General features: G+C 45.3%; 1 protein-coding gene across 27 annotated transcripts in view; it reads right to left on the reverse strand.

Moving 5' to 3' along the window:
* ANK3 (ankyrin 3) overlaps positions 1-26,247 on the reverse strand; it is a 1,924,186-nt gene that overhangs the window by 456,769 nt on the left and 1,441,170 nt on the right. For 25 of the 27 annotated variants that reach the window (XM_078642664.1, XM_078642668.1, XM_078642661.1 and 22 more), the window contains 5 exons: positions 18,566-18,664; positions 16,462-16,560; positions 10,861-11,058; positions 1,665-1,763; positions 1,329-1,427 (listed from right to left, as the gene is read on the reverse strand). In XM_078642664.1, the coding sequence (XP_078498790.1) occupies positions 1,329-1,427; positions 1,665-1,763; positions 10,861-11,058; positions 16,462-16,560; positions 18,566-18,664 (594 nt within the window). The remainder of the gene's footprint in view (positions 1-1,328; positions 1,428-1,664; positions 1,764-10,860; positions 11,059-16,461; positions 16,561-18,565; positions 18,665-26,247) is intronic. The other 2 variants (XM_078642672.1, XM_078642674.1) reach the window with 2 other exon arrangements.

Here is a 26,247-nt window from a genome sequence, read left to right on the forward strand (position 1 = left end):
ACATCTCTAGATGTACATAATGGGTTATGGACTGATTTATATTCTGGTCCATGGGAAGGCATGGCTTGGCAGTTCGGGCTGGACTGTTCCCATGAGGCACAGGGTCAGACTGATTTGCATATGGTCATATCTGAACTGGGGTGGCAGAGTGGGCGGAAGAACGGTGATGGATTAAACCCAGATCAGTTGACTGTGGGTGAGTGCTTGTATTGTCAACGCTCCGTCCATCATTTCCTTTGGATTTCCTTTGGTTTTTCCTGATTTATATTCTGGCAGACAGACTGTTGTTCCGCCAGGGCGATGGAGTAAATTCCTTTGTCATCCTGGTGGAGAGACCACCCACTCGATTTATAAAACACTGCCAGGAACCGCTGTCACAGCGGTTCCGTTCCTTTCAATACTTTTAATAGTCTGGTGTAAGGCTCCGTCAACATGATGGAGCCTTGCACCAAACAGCTTTCTTTTTTTATTTTCAGAAAGAAAATTCAGAAACTGGATTTTCTTTTTGAAAATAAAAAAGATAATGCCCCCGCCATGGGAGCAATCTTCACCCATCCTAATTGGGAGGGTGGACATTTAGCCTTTGAAGTAGCCACCGCCATCGCCAAACTTTAGGTACGCCGGCATCAAAATAGAGCGTGTGGACCACTATGCTAGTGGGGACGAAACTCTTGTTGCCATTGTAACAGAGCTCCTTCTTCACCAATATATAAATCAGGACCTCAGTCGCCAATGAAAGCTTTACAGAAAAAGCAAATCTTTGAAATGAGGCTAATAACCATGCTACTTATAGATTGTTTGGCACAGGCATACAGCACAGGCATGGTTCAAGTCAATCCAGCCCTCCACCTAAGCGTAGAAACCCAACTTCTAAAGAGGAACATTGTTCTCAAGAGTTTAGTTGCTCCATATCACATCACAATCATCTATAAAATTAATACTATATCAGAGTACCTGAAAATATCAAAGAAGACCCCTTGGTAGATGTGCAGGCACATCTGGGATGGACGTGACAGCTCGTGTCATCTTCTAGAGTAATTTGTCTGATTTAAAGGATTCTGTGGCCCTGCAAGTACCACTGAGAATCTGTGGCAACATTACCGTAGCAAAACACATCTTCTATTCAAAGATTTTGTTTGCTCTGCTGAGTATAACTAAGTCGAACTAAAAATGTATTCTCTGCTGGAAACCCAACAAGGTGGACATTAAGGGTGATAATACACTGTACTACAAACAGGGCAGCAAAACCATGATAAAACAAGCAAAAAAAGATAAAATTGACAAATCATATTCATGGTCTAACATTTCCCTAAGTTTAGTTTTTGTACCTTTGCCGATGCATGAGGCGACGCGCCTTGGTCCAAGAGCAGAAGTGCCACTTTCTGATTATCGTAGTGTGCAGCTACATGCAGTGGAGTTAACCCACTCTAGAAACACACGCAGAAACAATTGTTGTTATAAAAGAACACAAAGGACAGTGGAGTGCATTAGAGTGTATCTAGTATGTGCAACAATTCAAATGTGAATGTCCACCACCACACCAGTAGCCATTTGTGTGTAATACATTCAAAACAAAATAGTGTCAAAACGTGCTCATTGAAAGTGCATTTTAAAGATGTTTAAGTTGAATGTGCATTCAAAAAGGGATGTCCTTTTGTTCCTACCTTCCCAGCAGCATCGGGCGAGGCATTTTTCTGAAGTAACAGATTTGCAACTTCGAGTTTCCCATATTTTGCAGCCACGTGTAGAGGAGTAAACCCTTTCTGTAAGAGACAATTATAGCAATTACTGTGAGACTTGAGTCCATGGTGTGTAGTAGATTTAATGCTCAACACACACTAAGGGCATGAGCTGAGCCTGATTAATAATAGATGCTTATGGACAGTGCACCTCCACCACCCTACCACTGCAGCACAAAGGTGGACTATGTGCCAGCAGAATTCTCACAAAGGGTGCCAAATCTGCCAGTGACATTTCAGCCCTTTTATGAAGGGCTATTCTGCTTCAACTCCAGACCTCAAAGCTTGACCTCTGCATTTCAGCAAATACCTATCAGCTGGTCCTTCTTAACTCATGCCTAGCAGCTGTGTGATGGTGTGGGCTAGTGACTCTGTTGTTGGCCTTTGAACCTGGAAGCAATAAAAACTGATCCGAAGGTGTGTGATTTTGCTCACATACATCTCTTTGTACCAGAAAGTGAAATTTTGTGAGAAGCAGGACCGTTAAACACTGCACAGTGTGCTATCTAGTCCTATGCCCTTTACATGCCACACCCGCACCTCTTGCTAACACAACCATGATCCTGTAGGCTGGTCTGATATGGATTTCTAGAACTTACACACACCCACACACACACACACAGGTTGCAATGCAAAACACCTCATGCTTCAGCCACAACAGAAATATTATCCATGCATGTGCCTGTTGCTTACTGGATCTATGGCCAGGCAATACTTTACACATAAGTAGAGATAAATGGAGTTGGATTTTAAACCAACAAGAATTGCACATTTAGGTATGTATTGTGCAAGTAGAGTTTGTGTTCTATGCATGGAAATTACAAAGGAAAGCCCACCTCAAAAGGATTAGCATTTCTAGCGCTTCAACGTTTTGTAAAAACATATTTACTTCATTGTATGATATTCACATGTAAATGCAGCCTCCTGTCCTCAGTAACTTCAGGGACACAATTATTAAATAAGATTTACTTGATCCTTTGTTCTTGTTCTTGTGTTGCGCTGCTAATCCTCCTGCTGGGCTGCTCCGTGTGTCCCTGGACCTCTAAACCCGGGAACTTTGGTTTTTTGAACTCAACAACTCGCGGTACCCGCTTCGCGGGTCCCGCATCGAGGTGAGGACTTGGTGGTCTTTGCAAACTTTACCGGGGAGTACAGGGGCAGAGCAGGGCTGCGAGCAAGCGTGGGGACTCCATCTCCCAGGAGTCCCTGCTGGCCAATCTCAAAGACCTGGCCCGCTCTCCCTGCTAGCCCCGCCCCCCTGAGCATCGGACGCCAGCAAAAGCTCACCTCCAATTGGCCTATACCCAATAAAAACAAGATACACCACCGCTGCGCGGGAGCGCGTGGGAGTGTGCCGGGAGAAGCCCGGGACAAGGGCGGGCCGTCTGTGGCCGTCAGGGGCTGCAGGAGGCTGGGCTGGGCCCACTCTCTGTCATCGCTCTCTGCCATACGGACACTGTTTTAAGTAGCGAGCCATTCTGTCTTCTTGTTTTGTTCAACCCACGGTCTATTGTTATAGTCTGTTTTTGTGCTTTGAGAATTCCTGTTTTGGTTTATACTGTTTTCTTCCCCCCTTTAAGTGTTATTGTCTGCTAAGTATGTCTTCCCCACCAACTACCCCTGCCCAGAGTCCTCTCCAGCCCAAGGTAGGGCCAACAATCTTGGGTCCCCTAGATAAGTATTTTAGTCGGGCAACTCGAGACATTGACAAAGAGATTGCTCTAGCGGAGAGACGCGCTGAGCGTAGGCAATCTATTGAACTCCTCAAAATTCCCTTGGAAAAACGGCCACCTCTGGGTTCTCTGGCATCGGTTCCCCCTTCACCATCTTTAACCCTGTCAGTAGTAGTAGAAAAGCCCCACGCTTCTTCCCAGTCACCTAGCTCGACCATTAATACTCCTGCGGTCGATGACTCGACCACCCTATTTCCCACTTCGCCTATTATATTAATTGATCTTCCTATTGGTGAGGAAAATACTGCCCAATCGAGTGTGCCACCCCATGTGGTCTCTAATAAATCTTGCGCTAAAAGAAAAAGACACATTACCTTGAGGAAGGGCTGTCTTCCCAAACATCCCAAGAAAATTAGGAAACTTGGAACAGGCTTGTGTACTCCTTGCAAGCCTAATGGGGTTGGCTCTTATGGGGTCAAGGTTGTCAAGGATGGAGTTACCCCGGCTAACTCTGCACCCAACCCAAGCGAGCCGTCAGGGATGGGGTCGGCTGAGACGCCACCTCCTGCTCTACCTCTGCTTCTGCAGTTGGAGAAGTTGATGAAGTCTTTGCTGACCGCCATCGAAGAACGAGTCAAAAGGCTAGCCGATCGATTAGACCACTTCGAGCAGGCTACCCTAGACAATTTCTTCGCCACTAAATCCCTAATCAAGACCCACCTTAGGACAGGGGATAGTAATAATCCTATAAAATCAAGTGGGCTGGCAAATAGTCTATCTGCCGCAGAGCCTCTTCCCCCTGCAGTCATTAATAAAACGAGGCCCCGGCCATCAGGAAAAACCCCCAAGACTAATCTCCATCTACCAGACCACTCAAGGGACAATACTTCCCAACCTAAAAAGCGCTTAGACATTGTGGCCACGGGTACCAATGATAGATCTAAAACTGGTAATTCTGGATCGAATAATCCCCACGCCCCACTGCACAATCCAACGACCCGCACTGTTGCTCCTGCCCCTAGTCTGCCCGACACAATTCCTACGAGAGCGCCTCGTAGGATACCACCCATGAATCAACCCCCGGATTCCTATCCCTTTGTCGCTATCCTCACCAATGTACCACCTCTGTTGGTCGGGCAAAGAGAATCCTTCCAGATGCTCAAAAACAAGGCAATGCACTGGCTAAGGATCAATAGACCACTGCCCAGAGAAGTGGATGGGTTGATTATTGGAGTAAGAAGGACAGACTGGGTAGGTTGCACTCCTAAGCGCTTGGAGGGGGACTGTATAGTTGTCAATTTTAAAGATCCTAGAGTGGTACGTCTAATTACGAGGCAAAATCTGGGCACAAGCAGTGCTGGAATTGGTGTTGTCGACCTAACATTCTTTTACCCGAGACCACCAGGTATTCAATTTGGCATAACTCCTGAAGTAGGTTCTTACCATAATTTCCCCTCTCCAGGATTTGTTCCTTTCACTGCACCCTACCACCAGGGAAACTATTGTAATGTATCAACTTATAATCGTTTTGAAGTGATGGCAGATCCGGGGTGGGTTGATTGACAAAATAAAAATAATCTCCAGGGTTCGGGATATGATTAATTTAACTCAGGTTATACCATGATTAACTGGGAAAGTATTAAACTTGAGGCCATGTGTGGGGAGTCTGTATCAACTCTTTGGATATTTGAAAACGCGGATCCAAATGAAACTAGTACTAATCGGGAAACTGTGAATTTTGAGGCAATGTGCGGGGAGTTTACTTTAATTCCTGGGGTATCTGAAATTGAGGATCTAAATATAACTAGCACTGTTGGTATCCAGGAGGTTGTGTATAATAATGAGGACAAAAATCAAGACGGGGAGGGGCATGCAGGAATCCTAACTAGCCATCCTGGGGCGCCCTCTGTAGGAGTAGTTCCTATAGATGGTTCCTGTTCAGGCAAGATGGTCTCATGGAACATCGCGGGGTTGAGTAGCAAGCTGGTATCCCAAAACTGGATAGACTTCATCAATGTTTTTGATGTATGTCTATTCCAAGAGACATGGCCTGTGACGCTACATTCCTTCCTGGCTATCTAAATTTCACAATCCCGGCTACCAAAGGCGGTAAGGGCTGACCAATTTGGATACGGCAATGCCTACCCGTAACAATTAAAATGGTGGATTCGGGTTGCAAAGATATCCAAATAATAAGAATGGCATCAGACCACTGGGGAGGGTTAGACATTTATAACATCTATGCCAGGGGCAGTACCATAGGGAATTCATCTATCCTAGAGGCTTTGTCCACTTCTTTGGAAAAGCAGTCCTTGGGCAACAAAGTTATAGTCGCTGGCGACTTAAACAGGACTTTTGAACCACTAGATAGCTCTGATGATCCCTTGTGGCGAGAGGAAGATACGCAATGGGGCGTTCCAACTCTAAATCTGGCCCCGGTTAGACGGTGGACAAAAGACATAATACGATTGAATGCCATCTGCCTGGAACAGGGACTGAGAGCCCTAAATGGGCGAACGAAGAGTGACAGGGGAGGTGCTTGTACATTCGACAATGGTCGTAGCCAAAGCCGGATAGACTATGTCCTTTGTAGCCTGAACCTGTGGCAGTTGGTATGCGACATGGAAATTAAGGGCAGATTGGAGAGTGATCACAATCCTCTCTGTGTGACCCATAATTGGTGGTCGGCCACAACAGGGAATCTCCAATCGACCGATGGTCCGCTGCCTGTTATGACTAATGGCATGCGCAGATTAAACTGGCCGAGTGTATTGGCTAATGCGGAATCTATGGCATTTATAATTTCTGAGGTGGACGTTGCAATTACCGCTATGGAGGATGCAACCCCAGTAATCCCAGGGTCTAGGGAAATAACTGACATACACGATAAGCTCTTTTCCCTTTTAAAACTTCTCTAAAGAAAATCGACTGGGGTACTCTTTGTGGCTTCTCTGCAATTATGTATCAAAGTTTCTCTGATTAATTGTTTATGTCTGCACAATTTGTTTTAAAATTTACTGTATTAATCAGGACACAATTTTTTAATGATGTATTTTAAATGTATGTTTGTGCTGTTATCAGTATAAATTCTCGAATCCCTTTGATGATGATGATTCTTCATTGTTTGATATTACCTTCGATTAATTTCTCTAAAGGTTTTTGTGGAGTAAGTTTCTTTCACAAAAAACACACAATTATTTTGCAGCGCAACTTTGTCAAATTTCCCATCAGTTCCTGTTTACACATGTTGATGGAAAAGAAGACTAGATTTTATAGCTATTAATGGGAACAGTAAATAGGTAGTGGAGATGTAAACATAATTTCACTTGAGTATTAATAATTTGTGAGGTAAAAACCCGAGGCTTAGCTAGTGGCAAACCAGTAGAACAAGGTTCTGCAGTTCTAGGGCAATAGATCTGAGGCTAGAGGTCGGCCAGTTTGTTTACTCAAAAATAGAAGCATTTACAAGCAGTGCAGTGATGCACCTGAGCTTCACTGCCACTCATTTTACAAAGAGAAATTCAAAATAAATAGATACTTTTAGTAATAAATCTAGCCACAGTTGTTTGTGTTCTCACAGGACTGAACTACATGGTTCTGCATAATGCAACAATATTATAAAGTGTATTATGTCTTAGGCCCTGTCCTATACCATAAAACGTATTTGAACTGGTAGCTGGTAATGCAGAACAAGCCAACGCTGTAAGTGAGCATTACAAAGAAGACATCATTGACAGTTGTTGAAAGGTACTTGGGCCTGGTTCTAAGTGGTTCCTCGAAGTGCTAGTTGAGTTTGCACAAAATGAATGTCAGACCATTGCTGCTTCCTACGCTTACGTTTTCGAAGGGATAGCGAATTACCACATAAAGCATAATGTCTGGTAGATGGAGACTGGGCGGAAGCATAATGTAATTTCCGTTGTCCATTATAAGGACACTGAAAGCGATTCAAAATGAAAAACAGAAGATTATCTGTTCATCTCAAATGTTTATTTTTAAGCTCAACTGCCGTACTAGCAGAGCTTGAGAGGCGGAAAAATATTTTGAGATTTCCATTAGAGTCCTTAAACACAGGAAAGGTCACAGTGCTGGCCATAACGAGCTGTAAAATAACAAAGGCAAGGCACCATATCGAGCACAATATTACAGCTTTAGATTGGTGTAAAGCATTCAATTGACCGAAAGCCTGTCTATCATTACCACCTCTGCATGGAAGGTAACTGACCTATAAATCACACTTAGAAATGATGATAGAAAAACATACTTAAGGTGAGTTGGTTCAGAGTGTTGTTGGTGCTGTGGATGCACTGATACACAAAATATGGCCTCACCCTCAAGACACTGATTCCAATTTATTATGACAATAACGGGGTTTTCAAAAACAAGTTGGGGGAAAAACCAATACCCTTGTATTAATGTAATTCAACTACTCGTTAAAGTCACAGTGTCACATATCGCAAAACGTGACACTGTGACTTTAACGAGTAGTTGAATTACATTAATACAAGGGTATTGGTTTTTCCCAATTTTTTATTTCGAAAAACGAGTTATTGTCATAATAAATTGGAATCCGTGTCTTGAGGGTGAGGCCATATTTTGTGTATCATGATATGAGTGGGGGGCGGCCTCCTCCTTTTTCTCCCCCTTGGCTCCTATTATATTTGTATGCTGTGGATGCACTCTCTGAGAGGAAACATCTCTTCACCTAAAGACAGGAAGCTACCCAGACTTCCTTAACCTGTGCTTTCCTCAGTTAACAAAATGTTCACTCAAGTGTTTGTCAAGTGTCTGTTTAGCTGCTTCATGTTGCACTCCAAGTACATTTTCCAAAGACCTAAAACTATCATGGCTCCTTGCCAGTGGAGACGACAGTCTGACCCCGCTCGCCCCAGCCTTGGTTGTGAACCTGACCTCCACTTCTTTAATTTAAATTTTTTAGGAGGTTTATATAGCACGAACTAGACCCAAAGGTTTCAGAGCGCTTTACATGAGCACCAGCTGTGTTACAGACGGTGACATTCATTTTGATGCACATGGAGATTAAGTGATTTGCCCAGAATCACAGGTTGTGGAGTGTCCCTGCCGAGACTCGAACCCGGTTCCCCAGCTTCGAAGTCGACCGCTCTAGCCACTAGCGACATCCTCGCCAATCTGACATCAGAAGTAGCCTATAATTTTGAATTAAAACTAAGCTGGGACATATGAATGCCTTCTGCCAGCCATAGCCTGCCAAACAATGTCACAGCCAGAACACAGTGATAAAGGTCTTTCCTTACGAACAGGAACAGTTGCCACTAAAAAATCTAATACAATCAGGTTTTTTTTCAGATACGATTCATGAAAGAAGCAAAAAAGTCTGCTCTGCTGAAGCAAGCCACTCATTTTGCCCTACTGAAGGTTTCAGCCTTTCACACTTGATACTGAAAACCAACTGTGTTTTCAACTGGGGATACACCATCTCTGTGCTCTTTCATGCAACCGTTCTCTGATGGGTTAAAATAATAGTTCATAAATAAACAACTAATGAATATTGCCTCGGTTACTTATCTTTCCAGAGACCAGTGCTGCCTACAGCTGAAACGTGTATGTACCGTCATAAAGTAACACACATTTGTAACGCACCAACATTAAAATGTTTGCAGCTAATTCTTGACACCGATTATGGCTTGTGGAATAGTTTGTAAACTTGTAAACTTGGGGATTTATAGAGCGCAGTTGTTGCCCGAAGGCGTCCAAGCGCTAAGATAATCGTAACCTCCAGAGAACAGGGGAGGGGGGAGAAAACAACGGTTTAGCAGGCAGATGTGAAAAGGCGGGTCTTCAGATGCTTGCAAAACGAGGTGAGGTTCTGGATGGCTCTAAGATGACGTGGTAGAGCATTCCAGGCCTTAGCTGCGTTGTACATGAACGTCCTTCCACCGGTTCTAGATCTTTTTATTCTTGGGACTACTGCTAAGAGAGTCTGGCTGGAGCGAAGGCTGCGATTTGGGATATAGTGAGTGATCAGATCACGGGTAATGATAGGTCCCATGTCCCAAAAAGCTTGATGGGCTATACATAGCGCTTTGAACAGAATCCTCTGCCGGATCGGTAACCAATGGAGGCTAGTCAGTCCGGTCCTTACTGAGTGTCTGTGCGGGATTTTTAGTAGAAGACGAGCTGCACTGTTCTGTACAGTTTGCAGCCTCCGAAGGGTGTATTCTGGAGCACCCAGATAAAGAACGTTATTAAAATCAAGACGGGAGTGGATGAGCCCTTGAATAGCAGCCTGTTTGGCTTCCAGGGGGAGGAGAGGGAAGATTTTATTTAGCACTCTCAGAAGGCCAAAACATGTGGCTGATAGTTTTGTGGCTTGGTCATTGAAGGATAGTGAACTGTCCAGCCATACCCCAAGACTTTTGATGGTATTTTTTGGGGTTGGAGGCGGTCCTAGGCATGGGGGCCATAGGGATGGGGGAAGTGCCGGCTCTGAAGGTCCTAAGAGCATCAGCTCAGTTTTATCTCCGTTTAATTTTAGAGATGATGACGCCATCCAGTTCCTCACTTCCTCAAGGCATTCTCTGAGCCCGCCTGGCGCAGTTCGAGATGCCTCCTGCGCCAGTGAGACCACCAGCTGCGTGTCGTCCGCGTATGAGATGATTTTGACTCCAAATGGGCGGACGATGCTGGCCAGTGGTCTCATGTATAGGTTGAATAAGGCAGGGCTCAGAGAGGAGCCCTGAGGAACTCCACAATAATAGTGATAGGAATAATAATAGGAATAGTTTGTTATGATCACGATACTTTTCAACATTTAAGCTATGCATCTAGACATCTTGCCTCATAAATAAGGTACTCAATGGAGAGCATTTTAAGAAGCAGTAAAGTTCACATCCTCTATATACTATTTATACAATTTGTTTTGAGAAACAGGACTTTTTTTTACATCATTAGGCTCTAAGCCAGAGCAAAAGAGAGAAACGCAGAAAAGGGAGATGTCTAACCATGTAGAGCAGACAGAACTTAATCCCATATATGTTTGATAAACTGGTGCTCTCTGTTATTATTCGCCTTCTGAAAAAATACCATAAATGTCTCCCTGTTTCATCTTTAATTATCTACATGTTTTAGATTGCATTTTAAATTGTGATGCATTTGAGTCCTCAACGAAAACAAGAATTGGCCCCTGCAAAGGGGCATTCATAATTTCTCAACCGCTACACCAGAAACAGAGTAGAGATCCCAAGCCTTCGTTGTGCAGCGGCCGCCGACACAGGTAAGTGGGGTGGGGTGGAGCAGGGCAGTGGGGGAAGCCAACCGAATAGGTGTTATTGATTTAATTATACCTATTCCATCATCTGTCGAGTTTCCCCCACTCCCACACCGCCTCACCGTGTTGACCTGTGCCAGCCGCCCCTGTCGTCATGGTGAACTTGTGGCCCTGCTAAACACTCCAGTCACTCACTCACCTTCGTGACAGTCGGTAAAGATGCACCGTGCTCCAGAAGAACGGACGCCACATCCTCGTGACCCTCTCGGGCAGAGAGATGCAGCGGAGTGTAGCCGGAAGTAGTGGCCGCATCTGGCGAGGCTCCCTGCTGCAACAGCTGCTGTACTATGTCAGCCTTCCCCAGGCGGGCTGAGATGTGCATTGGTGTTTGGTCATCCTAGAGGAAATAGAGAGATATGTCTGAGCAAAGGAAAAGAGCCTCAGCTTGACTGTATGCACATCACAAAAGACGAAAACAAACAAAAAAAATCAATAAACCAGACACAAAGTATACAATGACATACTTTCAGTTGATTTGTCATCAAATTATGTTACTTAGGGGGAGCATAAACCCATGGAAATAACTTGACACATAGGATATAACTTAGACTATAAAACAAGATAGACATGAAATAATAAAACAAGCCAACACATGAAATAACATAACATCATATAAACGCCTTGCACCTGTCAATATGAAAAGTGCCTATGCAGTATTGTTTTCAGGTTCAAAAACATGATCGTCAACTGACTGATAGTTTTCTTATCCATTTCGTAAATGGACATGTTGATATTGGAAGATGCTAATACTTCAGTGAGCTGAAGGAAAACGCATATTGTGTGCATTGGTGACTAAATTGACTCCAGGGGCTTCAACCAGGAAAACACTACTAATAGCACCGACTGAAGCTATGAGTGCTGTTGGGGGTACATATTTTTCTCCCCAGAAAAGAAAAATGGGCATTGAAATCACATCATCTGCTCTGACGAATCTCTACTTTTCCTCAGCTTTGATGTGCATTATTCATCATGGCTGGCTGTTGTTAGGTGTCCTCATTCTACACTTTCCTGTGGTTTGCAAGGCAGTGTCAGTCAGGTGCAGGGTAGATCATATGGAAGAACTCGTCTTCCTGGGAGAGTGTGGTGGAACTCTTCATGTGCTGGATGTTAACATGGATTGTAGTTTGCCATTGATTGATGTACATCTACTTTGCGCATCTAAAGTTTGCTTTCTTATATACTGTATTGTCCCTTTATATTCAGCTGCGGCCCGTGCAGGTAAGAGTGAGGGGTGGTTGGGGGTATTTGACAGACCATGAGGGAAAATTAAATAAATAATTTTCCCTCATTGTTGTCTGTTGAAACACACCCCTCCCACCAGGCCCCGCCGCTCTTACCTGCATGGGTTGCGGCTGTTTAAATTCTTGACAAATTTGGTGAGCTGCCTGATCGGCTCTTGCCTTTCGCAACATGCTTAGTATCAGAATTTCCCAACAGAGAAGATCTAGTGATCACTGCTTTTTCTGTGACCATATGGATGAATTAGCAGGAAACGTCAGCTCAATGAGTATTCCTTGCAAATCCCCACAACTTGAAATCAAGTGGGTGGTCGTTATTTGAGGAGGGGCTAGTGCATGTTGCAAATGAGACAATATTTAAGCACCAAGGTTGAATCTCCAAGTGAGCTGAACCACAGATAGCACTGGGACAGCGTAGCTAGGCACTTCGCCGCCCGTGGCGGGCTGTGTCGTTGCCGCCAAGAGCTGTTGATTTTCTTTACGTTTGCCGGGAACCTCAAATAGGAGCTGGGGGGGGGAATGAGGGCCACTGCCAACAAAACTCGTGCTGCCATTGCTAGAACACTGCACTGCGACGCATGGTAAAGCAAGTATAACCAAATATTTAACTGTGTGTGTATTTTCTGTTGTGCACACATTTTTCTTTTTCATGCACAGGGTAGTCACTGGACATTCTCTCTCCGACGCAGGTACCTATTCACCGTTGCCCTTGGAAATTGCCTGCCGGGTTACATGAAGATTCCTCCAAGCCCGCACTCACCTAAAATTGCTGTCACTACCAATTTCTTCGTGGGCACCTACACAGACGTTGTGCTCAACTCCTACTGCACACCATTACCAGGGTGCAACTATTGATCGCTTCATGGCAATATCCTCCCTACAACTACGCAGCACTTAAAAACCCATAACCTGGTCCTGAAGAAGACCTGAACTAATCACAGGTCGAAACTCTGTCGACCACCCAGCTCAAGTTTTGGAGCAAGCTCTGTAGTTCAGAAAATTACCTATCTCCTCTAAATTCTTGTAAATTAATTTGAGCCACGAAAAAAGTCTTTGTATATATTGTCAGTGTTTCCTGTGCACCGTTTTTTGCTGTTTTACTTGTCACCTGCGCCGCTCACCTTGTTTCTTCATGCGCACACATGTGGACAAGTTTGTACAGTTTATTTCTATTGTAATACAGTGCCGCCATTGATTTTGTCCAAATTTTTTCAAATATAGACTGCTCTTTGCATTTGTTGCAATAACCATTAATGCCTCCCGTCTCCTACTTCTTCCAACTATTGTGCATGCTTTCTGAAACTGTCTTTTATTAGGTCGAGCTGACGTTAGCATTCATGCGAAGCATGAATGCTGTCAGCTCGACAACTAATGTGATCCGTTTTCAGGAGAGTGGACACCAAAGTGTTACGAGCGTTTTCAGGGTCGGATTTGACCTCGGGAGCGAGCGTCTGGTATCTGCGCATGCGCAAAGCCGCTGCGCATGCGCAAAGCCCTTGCTCACACACAGGCAGCCCCCACCTCTCTGCATGCACGCACGCACACACACACACAGGCGCGCGCATGCATACGCAGGCATACAGCACCCATACAGGCACACATACAGGCACACTATCCGCTACCTCGCATTCTCTCTCAATCACACACAGTCACGCATGTGCACACACGTTCCCTCGCGCACACACGCACACACTCCCCCCCCCACGCATACAAACAGGCACGCACGCACTTTACATCAGCCCTGGGCCCCACTCACCAACTGCGCTCTTCCGGCGGGGCTCCTCACGGCGCGTCTCCATCTAAATCGGGGCTCCCTCAGGTCAGAGGAGCCCCGCAACAGGCGCCACACTCCTCCTTCTCCCCGGCCCCCTCCTGGGGACCCGGGCTACACCGGACGGCAGGGCGCTCCATGCGCCGGCAGCTCGCGGACCTGGGGAGGCGGGACTTCCGGTCGGCCGCGAGCGGATTGGCCGGCCGGCCAAGAGCTTCCGGGTCGCCGCGGGCAGCGTGGCGGCACTCTCCCGATCACTGGTTCTTTCTTCTCCTCCTCCTCTGACTGTCCTCTCTTTGAGCAACAAGAGTTTTATTTTTAATGAGTACGTTTTATTTCCTGAACACGGTTCCAGAGAGTTTCCAGCAGTCCTTCCAAGTCATGGCACTGAAGCATCATGTGATAAACGACAGAATATTCGATGGATAGCAGCCGTCTTGCTTAATTAGGTCGGTGGCTTGCCTCTACTCGTTTTTAAATTGTTACATTCATATCAAGCACTTCCAGCTCTGCACATCGCGATGCTGCGTTTAATCAGTAAGTACGGCGGTCAGCCTTTATTTTGATCGGCACAAGGTGGCTTGCCCGCCTCAATTTTTATTTTTAACTTTGAAGACTCTTTAACATAATTTAGCTTGGCTCAGAGCTCTTTCACAAGCGCTGCACTTTATCTTGTAAAAGCAAAGCCCTGGAAATAAAAAGTGGGGCCGTGTGGTCACCCTACCCGCAGCAGCCCACACCCTTCTACGCGTACGCTAATGCACTTCAGCGCATAGAGTTAAATCCGCTTATGGTAGGCACTATAGACGTTTTCCTCACTCAAAAGTAACTTGCAATTAGCTCAGGTTCTGAGTAAATCTCAGTAGCGCTGGCTCAGCCTTTCATCCTTCGGATGCTGATAACTTGAATAAGTTCGAGATGTAAACTATTCTCAAAGACAGTGAGTTTGTGTCGACGAAATAAACACAAGTATTGCCGATCTGCTCTGTGACACCAGATCGCATGCTTTAAGTTAAGGGCCGACATCATACATTTTAAAGAGGAAAATGCACTTTACCTCCATCTTTGCAGCAGGTGAGGGTCGTGCTCCAGGAGCCAGAGTAGTCTTGCACCCCTCCTTGACCTCCCACTAGCAGCCCCTTCCCCTCGCACGAGGCCTGGGAGTGACCGAACAAACAGCACAACAGCGGGAGGATGTGGGCGGGAGGGGACAACAGGCAATCGGGGCTAAATTTAGAACTTGGATCTAAACAGATACCCTGCTCTCCAGAGACCACGTAGGGATCCCGGCAGAGAAAGTGCGCAGGAGGGTAGTGGGGCAGCCCAAACATGGGGCCGCAGGGTGTGCTCTTCCGCCATCTCGCGCCCCTGCCCTTATTTAAGGAATTCATGGCGAGCACCATGAACTCAATGCGCTTCATATTGGGTTAAAAACAAGGTCGTGGGGCGCTCGGGCCGCCGGATGCAGGTGTGTCTTCAGAAAATAAAAGGCATTGCCATTTACAATGCCAATAGCTCAAACTCACAACTGCGAGACCTATTGCATTGCAAATGCTTGTTATTACCTGTTGAGACATTGTTGTTTGGTATATACATTCTATCGAAGACATTATGTCCCAAGTGATAAGCTACAGTCGCTTTATCCTTCGCCATGGCATGGAATAATGGTGCCACGGTATGCCTGTTTTGTTTATTACATGCAAGCTAGTTGCTTTGAAGTTGCCAAGTGCTTGTTTTTGTTTGGACTCTACTGCATAACGGGTTTGTGAGCACATAAAATAATATCTCATTTGTGCCTATTCTGCTTTTAGAATTAAAATAAGAATTAGCATAAGCTCATTCTTCTAAGCTTTCCACTGGCTCCATGCAAGCAAGCAAAAATTACTCATGCGACACAGTCGGCTCCTCCATTTGACTGGAGGAGAGTCACCCTACAGGCCAGATCTGAAAAATAAAATGGTACTAAAGTGAATTCATTACCATTTTATTTTCCAGCAATTGCCCCGTCCTGAAATGTGTGACAGGACTGGGTGGGACCAGTGCTGCCGGGCCGAGTGGCAGCAGCAGGGAGCTGCGTGCTTTAAAATGCGCATGTCTCTTTGGCCTGCCGTCTTGGACTGGCCAGCCAGACGTGCATTTTAAAGTTCTATAACCTAGCTGTCATAGACAGCTAGGTTAGAGAAAGCATAGGCTTCCAATGCTCTTAGGAGCGCTAAGAGAGCTTGCTCTAGCCAGTCCTGGCGCTGCTCTCATGCTGTGAGAGCAGCGCCAGGATTGGCTAGTGCAGCTTCCTTGTGCCGCTGTAAGCAAGACAACCGGTGGAGGAGGACGTTGCTTAGTGCCTTGAGGTAAGTTTTTTACTTTCATCTGTTTGCCTCCACGCCCTCGTCCCTCCACCCTCGGTACTATGCAGCTGCCACTTTCATGCGGTTTCGAGAATATGAATCTCTTGCACGCCTAAACAGCCTATAATAGCCCAGTTCATACCATTAACTGTGTGACTAACGATTCTAAACATTTAAGAATTACATCGAATAAAACCTTGACACACTGTTAAGGATCGTTCTTGATCTGATTTTAACTTGGCAGTGCTTATATTTCTTTCCTCTCTATACTACGGTCTCTTTTAAGTAGGACTGATACAAACATGCCTCAGCTACCCACACTGTGTCATGACTGGTTAAGACAACATTTGCACGCCCCTACTGATAGAAACAAAGCATCAGCATACCTTAGCTTTAGCTTCCACAAGAGCTCCATGTTGAACCAGGTACCGAACAACTTCCGCCTGACCCGCCCTGGCAGCCATATGAAGGGCCGTTTCTCCCCTCTAGAAGAAGTAAAACAAAAAATAAAGAAACAAACGTTTAGCAATCAACAGCTCTAAATAAAAAGTGCATTTCACTGTTGTAAATTACAAGTCAAAACCATTCATGTTTAAAAGTAATTTTGTTTTTTTAATCAGCATACTTGTGTTTAGCATTGTTTTGCTACTCATTGTTTCTTCTTGATCAAAGATGACATCACTAACTATGAGGGTCAAGGGTCAAATGTATTGAGGCCTTTTGCAGGTACAAAGGTGGCACTGCGTAAACTGGGAACCTACATGGCAGTTCGATATTGGTTCAAAATATCAGACGGTGACCTCCTAGTAACGATTCAGAAGCGGGTGTGTGAACGGCGTACATCCAATCAAAGACCACAAGGGATTGGCAAACCAATAACCGCTTGAAATCTACAGCATCCATGGAAGGCCACAATCAGGAAGAACAGGTAAATCATAGCTGGGAGTAGTGCAGCACAATTCTAGACGACCATCTATCATCAGCGGACAGCACCAGGTTGCCTCTAGAAACTTTAAATTAGGCCACAACGCATAGGAGTGGTAAAGTATCAATTCACCATAGAGCCAGAAATATTTGCCATCTAGATTATTGGAAAGAAGCGCACTCCTACCACTAATGGTAGCGAGTAGCCTGCAAAAGACCGCTTACAGCAGGAGGCACAAGCCTTCTGTCACAAGCAGGCCTATATAGCCTGCCAACTGCCCTACTTGTGATCAGCTGACATTATTTGACTATGATACCCAGTACAACTCTTCCACCCTTTTTTATGAGTTAGTTTTAACTGAGCATCTTAGGTGTGCCAAATGCTTATTTTTACATAACTTGTACAGTGAAAAACTGGACCTCTGCCGAACTGCAAACTGATGTTGCAATTACAACGTGGACCTGTTTTGAAAAACAAAGCCTGTGTTTTCAGCACCTTTCAAGCAAAGGCTCGGAAACTGACAAAAAAATTGAATGCTTAAATGGCAGAAAAAACCTGGAGGCAAATTCTTGAGGCAACTGTGATTAGATGTGAAGCCAATACTATCTTACGAAAGTTGCTGGAAGGGAACCAGGAAGAGGAAACTGGATACTATGTTGCGTACTGTGGCCCAGTTCCTGTGGGAGGGATTTGCCCTAGGGGCACTGCACAATAACACTGGGTTACAAATACAGAACATTGAACAATATTACAAAGACAATATAATGCAACAGACTATGGATAGCATCATGATAACCAATTAACATTTAGCTTCATTTAATTTTTGTGGGATTTCTTTGATGTTCTCCTAATGTACTGATTCTTTTCTTTGGTAAAATATCACCACAACTGCTTCCATACACTTGGACAGATCGTGAGCAAGACACTGCAGTGTGGAATCCTGTCCAATATCTGAGCTTTACAGTGACTACTTAAATATCCAGTTGTCTTAATACCAGACATCTAATGAACACAAAACTCACAGCACAAAAAAAGAGTTGTCGGTGACTAAAACCGAACTAGTGGTGGAGCCACTAGAAGAGTTATACCAAAATCAGCAAGGAGTGTACCCAAGACTTCCTTAAAGCCCTGTCCAATCTCGGTTTCATAATCTTTTGCAGAGGTACAAGTCTGTTAAATTTTTATTTGAACAGGAATATTCGCCATGCTGCAAATATCCGAGGAATTGCAATCTTGCCGGCTCTGTGACTCCACGGATCACGGGGTGGGCTTGCATTGTAAGTACATTTAGACCAGGATATATGCTCGTGGTCTGCAGCTAGGCAGTCTGTGGGTACCTGGAAGTATGCTCCATGTGGCTAAATTTCATTTTTAAGTTAAGTTCGATTTCAGAGGGTTCAAAGAATTCTGTGCAAAATGGCCTCCAAAGAAGTATAACTATCAGGTTTAACTTATACCGCAAAGTAATGTTTTATTACAAAATATGATTTCTACTTGTTTCTGGCAAAATATTGTGCTTTCATAAAAGACAATACTCAGCTATTGGTAAAATAAAGATTGCTCACCACATTCGTGGTATTGGGCGACGCTCCGTGGTGCGTGAGCTGCGACACGATGTTCACGTGTCCCATGAAGGCAGCGACATGAATTGGCGTTAGGCCGGACTGAAAGAGAAACAGGCACATCCTGGGTGTTTCGACTTTGGTACAACAATAGGAACAGTGATTGCTGAAGTAGAATGTTTTGTGCACCAAGCCATAATAAAGAATACCTCACTGCCAGGAAATTATGTATTGCACGGTTTGGCACAGAAGCCGTGGCTCAAGCAAGGTGTGCTGCGCCATGTTTACAATCATAACAGTGAACAGGAGGATAGGAATGAACACAGAGGCAAACGAGTGTGAGGCAGAGGCAGGAGGAAAACACTAAAGAAGACAGAACAAGCAAGTGGTCATCTGAGACATCTACAGTAGACATGAATTTAAACAAACGAGGCAATAATTTACACATCTCAAAGTCTATCTACCGTGTCAAGGGTCAAGCTTTTTGGCATTTTCACATAAAGAGAATCACAACTCATTTCCAATAGCTCTGCATATTTCAGGTAGAGCAAAATAGTAAATGGCTTGTGAATAAACATACCTCTCTCTCCAGCATATTTAACTGATGACGTAGGCAGAACCAGGCATTCCCCAGACGGAGAACCCAGACTTTTTCCCACTAACAGAAAAGTCCTGGATGAGCCGTGGTAGTTTTAGCCTTTTTTCAGTTACTATTGTCTCACAAGTCCTTGTTCACAATAGACCTAAGTCTACTCACGTTGGCTTCTGTCTTCATTTGAAGTAGAGTTCCCAAGGTTTTGGAGATTCACAGGCGTAGGTTTGGAAATCTACTGCAGTCCACATCGTTCATGAGCACTCAATGGGCGATTACTTACTCACACAGATTTTCTACTAGTTAGAAAATCTGTGTGAGGCAAAATGTGAATTTTCACATTAAACTTGTTTTCATTTATTTCTCCACTATGAAAATATTGTTCCACATACACAAAGCCCGCCCCCTACATTCCTGTAACACTAGGGGGTGTACCCTACATACTCTATGGTCAAAGCACAGTTACTTCAATCTTTTTAGGAGTAACTTTACTTGTGTGACTAGGTTATGGACCACAAAGCAAAATGCATACATTTGGGGGTGATGCACACTTTGCGCATGGGAACTCTTAAAAACCACCCTTTCCTATTGCTAGCCCTAAATTTACGAATACAGAAAATTTTCCTCATTTGTACATTTCCACCGCCTAAAGTTCATGTTATGATTCTAAAATTTCACCTATACTGATTCAGGATATACAATATATAGTCACAAAAATCTTTTTGTGCAAGCTTGATGAGCACTTAAGTGCACTAACGTTTTTGGCAGTCCTGTCATTTATATTTATCCCTATTATTCACTCTGCCTTTTCCTTCATTTGCTCCACTTCCAAACGTCTGCTGCATCAATTGCATTATAGCCCCCCTACCATTTACATAAAAATGTGAAACAAGGCACATTTGGATTCCCTACCATACATGTCCTTTGCTTATCAGTTCTACTAGGTGCTATATTATGGTAATGTTTAATGTATTTCCCTAGGTTCTGATATTGTTTCTCAACCTATGACTAATTTTGAATCTTCTCATTATATCCCATGATAATTTCTTATAATAAATTGCATTCTAAAATGTATCTTTTCTGACATATGGTTCGTGTCAATCAGGATCAGTGGCACTGCTTAAATGTATAATTGGCTCCAATATCCAACCAAAATGTGCTAGGTCCTTCCCATTGCATGGCAATTTGACCTGTTGCCACCTTGTGCAGCTCAATCCCGTCCCAACTTCCAAATCAATCCCAACCCAAAATGGAGGCTGCCTCAAGGGGGCTTATAAAAAACACAGCTTAATTGACGACGAGAGAGCCATACACTCAAACACCAGAAGCCATGCAGATGGAATATTTGTGTTCATCTGGGCATAACGTTTATAAAAGCAAATACAATTCTTAATCTGCCAGTCAACAATGTACACAAACGATGAACTCACTTTTTTTCAAACGCAAGAAGCCAGTTTCGAAATACAATTTAGATGAACTAAACGGGTTTGACATTAAAGTGCAAAAACCCTGTCAAACTAGTCAACACCAGCTCTCTGGTCAGCCGAGGCCAGGACACTCATTTACAATGGGAGGTGGTGGCGTGGAAGGTGGGAGTCGTGTGCAGCAGGTGTACAATTCTTTGCGTATAAAGTTTAAAATAGCACTTTCAAAAGCTGTAAATCAAATGGTAATTTGTGTATCTGACACTGTAGACTTCCCACTTGCTTGATAGCCACCAACAAAAAAGCAAAACACTCTAAATCATCATAGCCACTCAATACAGACCATCACTGTGCGCCCTAAAACTGCCCACAGTCAGACGGTGTTCCTATATGTCTAATGAAAGCATAAAAATGTCCCACATATATTTGTGCAATAACGGAGTGCGAGTTTCAAAAAGGAAAGGGTACACACGGAGAAAGAAGAAAGTGGACATGCTTTTTTCCCCCTCAAACATGCACTAGAATGCACACATTTGTGAAGGTTCGAATAAATCTAATACAATTTTTTAACGTAACTTTTCAATGTTATCAAACCTTAATAAATAGAGCAGTGACGACTATTAATTAGAGTTTTAGTTATTCAGTGTAACTGGTTTACTTAAAACTTTAGTTCCCAAACGTGGATGGACACAAGACAATGCATCATGCAACCATCTTTCTTGCAGGAGAAATTCGGTCTTGAGGGAGGGCTGCTCAAGTCCGTAAGAAAATCATCCTGTTTGTTTAGGGATTATCACCTCGGATAGAGTTCAAAGGGAGAATGTGGGAGTGTTTCCTTCCGTTCTATACATCTGCCTTTAAACTGATTTCTAGATTAAACGAACAGCAAATAGAGTTCTCCCATCAAAGTGAACTACAAAGCGCCCCACATCTAAAGGATGTCTGGGGGAGACATTTCCCTTAAGCAGGATGCACTTGAAGTCTAGCCATAAATATGGACCACAAAGCCTCGTAATGCATGCTTTCTTGCAAAGCTCTTGACGCACAGGAGCAGTTTCATTTACCAGGAGGAGCTAATGGAAGCAGTCACAGTACGCAATTAATGCAGTGTTCTGACAGTCAACAATGAAGAAACTGCGAATATAAAGGTTAATGGCATTAGCTATTCCAATGTTGTTTTCACTTAAATGGATCAAAATAACTTTTTACATAAGGGTGGAAGAGTTCACGATGGTACAATTACAGGCGAAGCTTGGTACCAGAAGCGGCCACAGCACAGGTAAATGTGGGGGGCGGGGCAGGGTAGGAGGGGGGTCAACAGACGACATAATAGGTTCAAATAAATAAATAATGCATATTCCGTAGTCTGTCAGCTCCCCCCCTGACGTGTCCTGCCCCGCCCACTGCTAATAATAAAGGGGCTTATAAAGCGCAATGGTGACGCCATCCCGGCGTGTCCCCGCGCTGTGGAGAGAGTGGCGGAAACAGAAAGGCAGTATCCGGTCTACTGGGTGAACAAGTGAGTTTTTAGGAGCTTCCTAAATACCGTTTCGGTCTTGGCCAGCCTAATTTCGATGGGAAGAATGTTCCACTGGTTGGCTGCCAACACTCGGAAGGAGCGACCGCCCATTCTAGCCTTCTTTATACGGGGTACTTTCAGGAGGCCCATGCCCGTGGAGCGGAGTGCTCTGGTGGGCTGGTAGGGGATAGCTAAGTCCTTCAGATATTCAGGGGCTTTTGAAACGGTAATCCTGTAGCAGATTAAGAGTGCCTTAAATAGGATCCTTTTTTTATAGGAAGCCAATGAAGGGCAGACAGAGTGGGTTTAGATGCCGTTCTTTTGGGGAGTCTGAGAACTAACCGTGCTGCAGTGTTTTGTAGCACCTGAAGCCGTCTTAGGTTTTTCTCAGTAGTCCCCAGTAGCAGTACATTAGCATAATCTATGCGGGAGGTAACTAATGCTTGGGTCATGGTCCGTCTAGCCTCCAGGGGCAGAAGGTCCAAGGTACGGTTTAGGGTCTTCATTATCCCAAAGCATTTCCCTGCTACTTTGTTGACGTGGCTCTCAAAAGAAAGTTTCGGATCCACCCAGACTTTTTGCCTCCCTGCCCGGGATAGGTGTAGGGCCAAGGCAAGGAGGCCACCAATCCTGAGTCCAACTGGCATCCTTTCCCCCTATCACTAGAACCTCAGTTTTAGAGCCATTGAGCTTCAGGCAGTGTTGGTTCATCCAGCCTGCAAGCGCCTGCATGCAGTTTTTAAAATTGGCCGCTGCTAAGATGGGTGCCTGTGATAGGGAAATGAGCAGTTGAGTATCATCGGCATAGGATACTAATTCTATGCCGTATGATTGGACCACCTCTGCTAATGGAGCCATGTAAAGGTTGAACAGGGTGGGGCTCAGGGCAGAGCCCTGGGGCACCCCCTGTTCTAAGGCTATGCTGTCAGAGAGAAACGTGCCTCTCTGGACCTGAAAACTGCGGTCAGAGAGGAAGGCCTTGAGCCAGCCCAATGCCGCCTTGGTGACCCCAGCACTGCTCAGACACTGTAGCAAGATGGAATGAGCCACAGTGTCGAACGCAGCGCTGAGATCCAGCATAATGAGAGCCATTGTGTGCCCTTCATCTGCACCAATCCGCAGAGTTTCGGTCGCTCGCAAGAGGAACGTCTCGGTCGAGTAATTCTTCCGAAAGCCCGATTGGGAGCTGTGTAGTGCCTTATTAGCCTCTAGATGATCCATGAGCTGTATATTGGCTAGTTTTTCGGTCACTTTAGCAAGGAAGGGCAGGAGGGAAATAGGTCTTAGGTTCTCTAGTGTGTCCTGGCTAACATTTGGTTTCTTTTTTATTGGCAGCACTATAGCCTTCTTCCAGTCTCCCGGGAGAGAGGCCGAAGAAAACGAAAGTTGAATGATGTGTCTAAAATAGGGCTCGAGTACTTCCAAACTAGCAGTCAGAACTTTAGGAGGGGCCGGATCTCGAGGAGAGCCCGATTTGACACTTTGGCAAACATTTACCAATACATCAGGTGGAGGGACCAGGAAGCTGTGTAAACATGAGTCCGTGGGACTAACCTCTCTGTCTTCCATGAGATCATAGGTGGCGGTCAGGTTTCCAGAGAAGCTTGCATAGATATCCGAGATCTTTCCCGAGAAGTATCTTGCAATCCTATTGCAGGTGTCTACTGAGTCACTGGAGGACCTATTATCAGTCGAGAGTACAGAGATCTCCTTAAAGATTTTAAAGAGCTCCTTCGAGGAGTTCTCTGCCTCATCAATCCGATTTTTATAGTGGGCGGCTTTAGAGATGCGAACTTCTCTATAATACTCCCTCTGCATTTTTTTATATTTTGTTTTAATCATTGGGCAAAAGTTAACACGCCATGCACGCTCCAGCTTTTTACAAGCAGATTTGAGCGTTTGGAGTTCAGGAGTGTACCATGAAGTGGTTTTCCTCGTATTTTTAGGATTACTCCCATTACGAATGGGGGCGGTTTTATCAAGGGCGCCTAAAATGCGGGATTGTAGGTGACTGTATGCAGTTTCACAGTCCGTGCCTCCTATCGGACCACCTAATGTGAGATGTTCATTGAAGGTAGCCTGAGAAAAGGATTTCCACTTCCGCCGCGGGTATCGCTGCTCAGAGTCTTTTTTTGAGTCATCCTCGGAAGACTGAATGGAAAAAGGAATGACAAGATGATCGGACCAAGGGACCGGGATCGGTGTAGAGGATTGTACTCTAGAGTGGTTACCGAAGATGGGATCCAGGAGGTGCCCAAGTCTGAGTAGGGTCCTGATTTATGAGATCAAGCTGTAGGGAATGGAGTTCGGACCTAATGTCGCTCGCCTCCCTATCTAAGGGGTCATCAAAGTGGGCATTCAAGTCGCCAAGCACAAGGAAGCTCTTTTTCCTGATCGCATGGTGAGCAGTGACCTCCAACAGGTTGGCAATAAAATCATACATCCTGCCAGGAGGTCTGTACACAAGGATGCCTGAAAGGGAGGTTTGCGGTCCCATGTTTATAGTGAAAACACCAGCTTCACAATGATCAATATTCAAAGGCAAAAGGGTGCATTGCATAGCAGCTCTAGTAGCAATGGCAATACCCCCCCCCCCCCCGCCCTCTTTCCTATCCAGTCTAGCAAGGGAATAGCCAGGGGGCAGAGCCTCTATGATGTCAGGATCAGAGAGTTCTCCCAGCCACGTCTCGGTAAAAAACAGTATATCAAATTCCTCGTCCTCGAGTAGATGGTAAATTTGAATACTGTGTTTACCGAGAGAGCGGCAATTAATCAATCCTGCCTTGGCCTGCCTATTTGCAGGAGCCACCCGAGATGGATTGAGGGGTTTGAAAGAACATAGAGGGCAAGCATGTAATGATAGCACCTCCATGGAGTGTATGCAATTAAGGGAGATCTCAGGACACAGAGCAAACAGCTCCTCTCTATCATAGCGTAAAGTAGGGGATGATATGAGACCAGGGTCCCTGGCCCCGCGCCCCGTCCTGTCGCGGACGGGCGCAGACGGGCTGGACTTTGGCTCGACTTCGGCGCGCTTCCGGCGCGCCCGCTGCACGCGTCCGCTGCGCGGACGCTGACCCAAACACATTTATAGGGGGGGGGGGTCGCCAGAGCGCTGCGCTGTGAGCCCTGAACCCGGAAGTGCTGGGCTCCTCCTCACCCTCCGCTCAAACGCCCGTGATTGGACGCGGCGGAACAGGGCGGGAGTGGGCGGACTATGTGGATTCCCCAAGCTCTGACTCAGCCTGGAGAATTACGAGGGGAGCAGGTATAGTGCAATGCAGTTTTCACAGTTTTCACAGTCAAATTCAAGTTTTAAAATCAGTATCAACATACACAGTAAAGTATTTTAAAAGAGCTTCAGTCGCAACAATTAAAAACAGCGCGCTAAACGTGCAGCGCTATCCGTGCAGCTGATAACACCCAGAGCGCTAAGTGGATTGAGCCTGCCTCTGCCACCGGCAAGACTCTTCTCCACAGCGCGAGTGCGCTTAACCTGGACTTTAAATAGTAGCCACTCACAGTGTCGCCAGAGCGCTGCGCTGTGAGCCCTGAGCCCGGAAGTGCTGGGCTCCACCTCACCCTCCGCTCAAACGCCCGTGATTGGACGCGGCGGAACAGGGCGGGAGTGGGCGGACTATGTGGATTCCCCAAGCTCTGACTCAGCCTGGAGAATTACGAGGGGAGCAGGTATAGTGCAATGCAGTTTTCACAGTTTTCACAGTCAAATTCAAGTTTTAAAATCAGTATCAACATACACAGTAAAGTATTTTAAAAGAGCTTCAGTCGCAACAATTAAAAACAGCGCGCTAAACGTGCAGCGCTATCCGTGCAGCTGATAACACCCAGAGCGCTAAGTGGATTGAGCCTGCCTCTGCCACCGGCAAGACTCTTCTCCACAGCGCGAGTGCGCTTAACCTGGACTTTAAATAGTAGCCACTCACAGTGTCGCCAGAGCGCTGCGCTGTGAGCCCTGAACCCGGAAGTGCTGGGCTCCTCCTCACCCTCCGCTCAAACGCCCGTGATTGGACGCGGCGGAACAGGGCGGGAGTGGGCGGACTATGTGGATTCCCCAAGCTCTGACTCAGCCTGGAGAATTACGAGGGGAGCAGGTATAGTGCAATGCAGTTTTCACAGTCAAATTCAAGTT

This window comes from Lissotriton helveticus, chromosome 5_1 (assembly GCF_964261635.1).
Source record: "Lissotriton helveticus chromosome 5_1, aLisHel1.1, whole genome shotgun sequence".
NCBI lineage: Eukaryota > Metazoa > Chordata > Amphibia > Caudata > Salamandridae > Lissotriton > Lissotriton helveticus.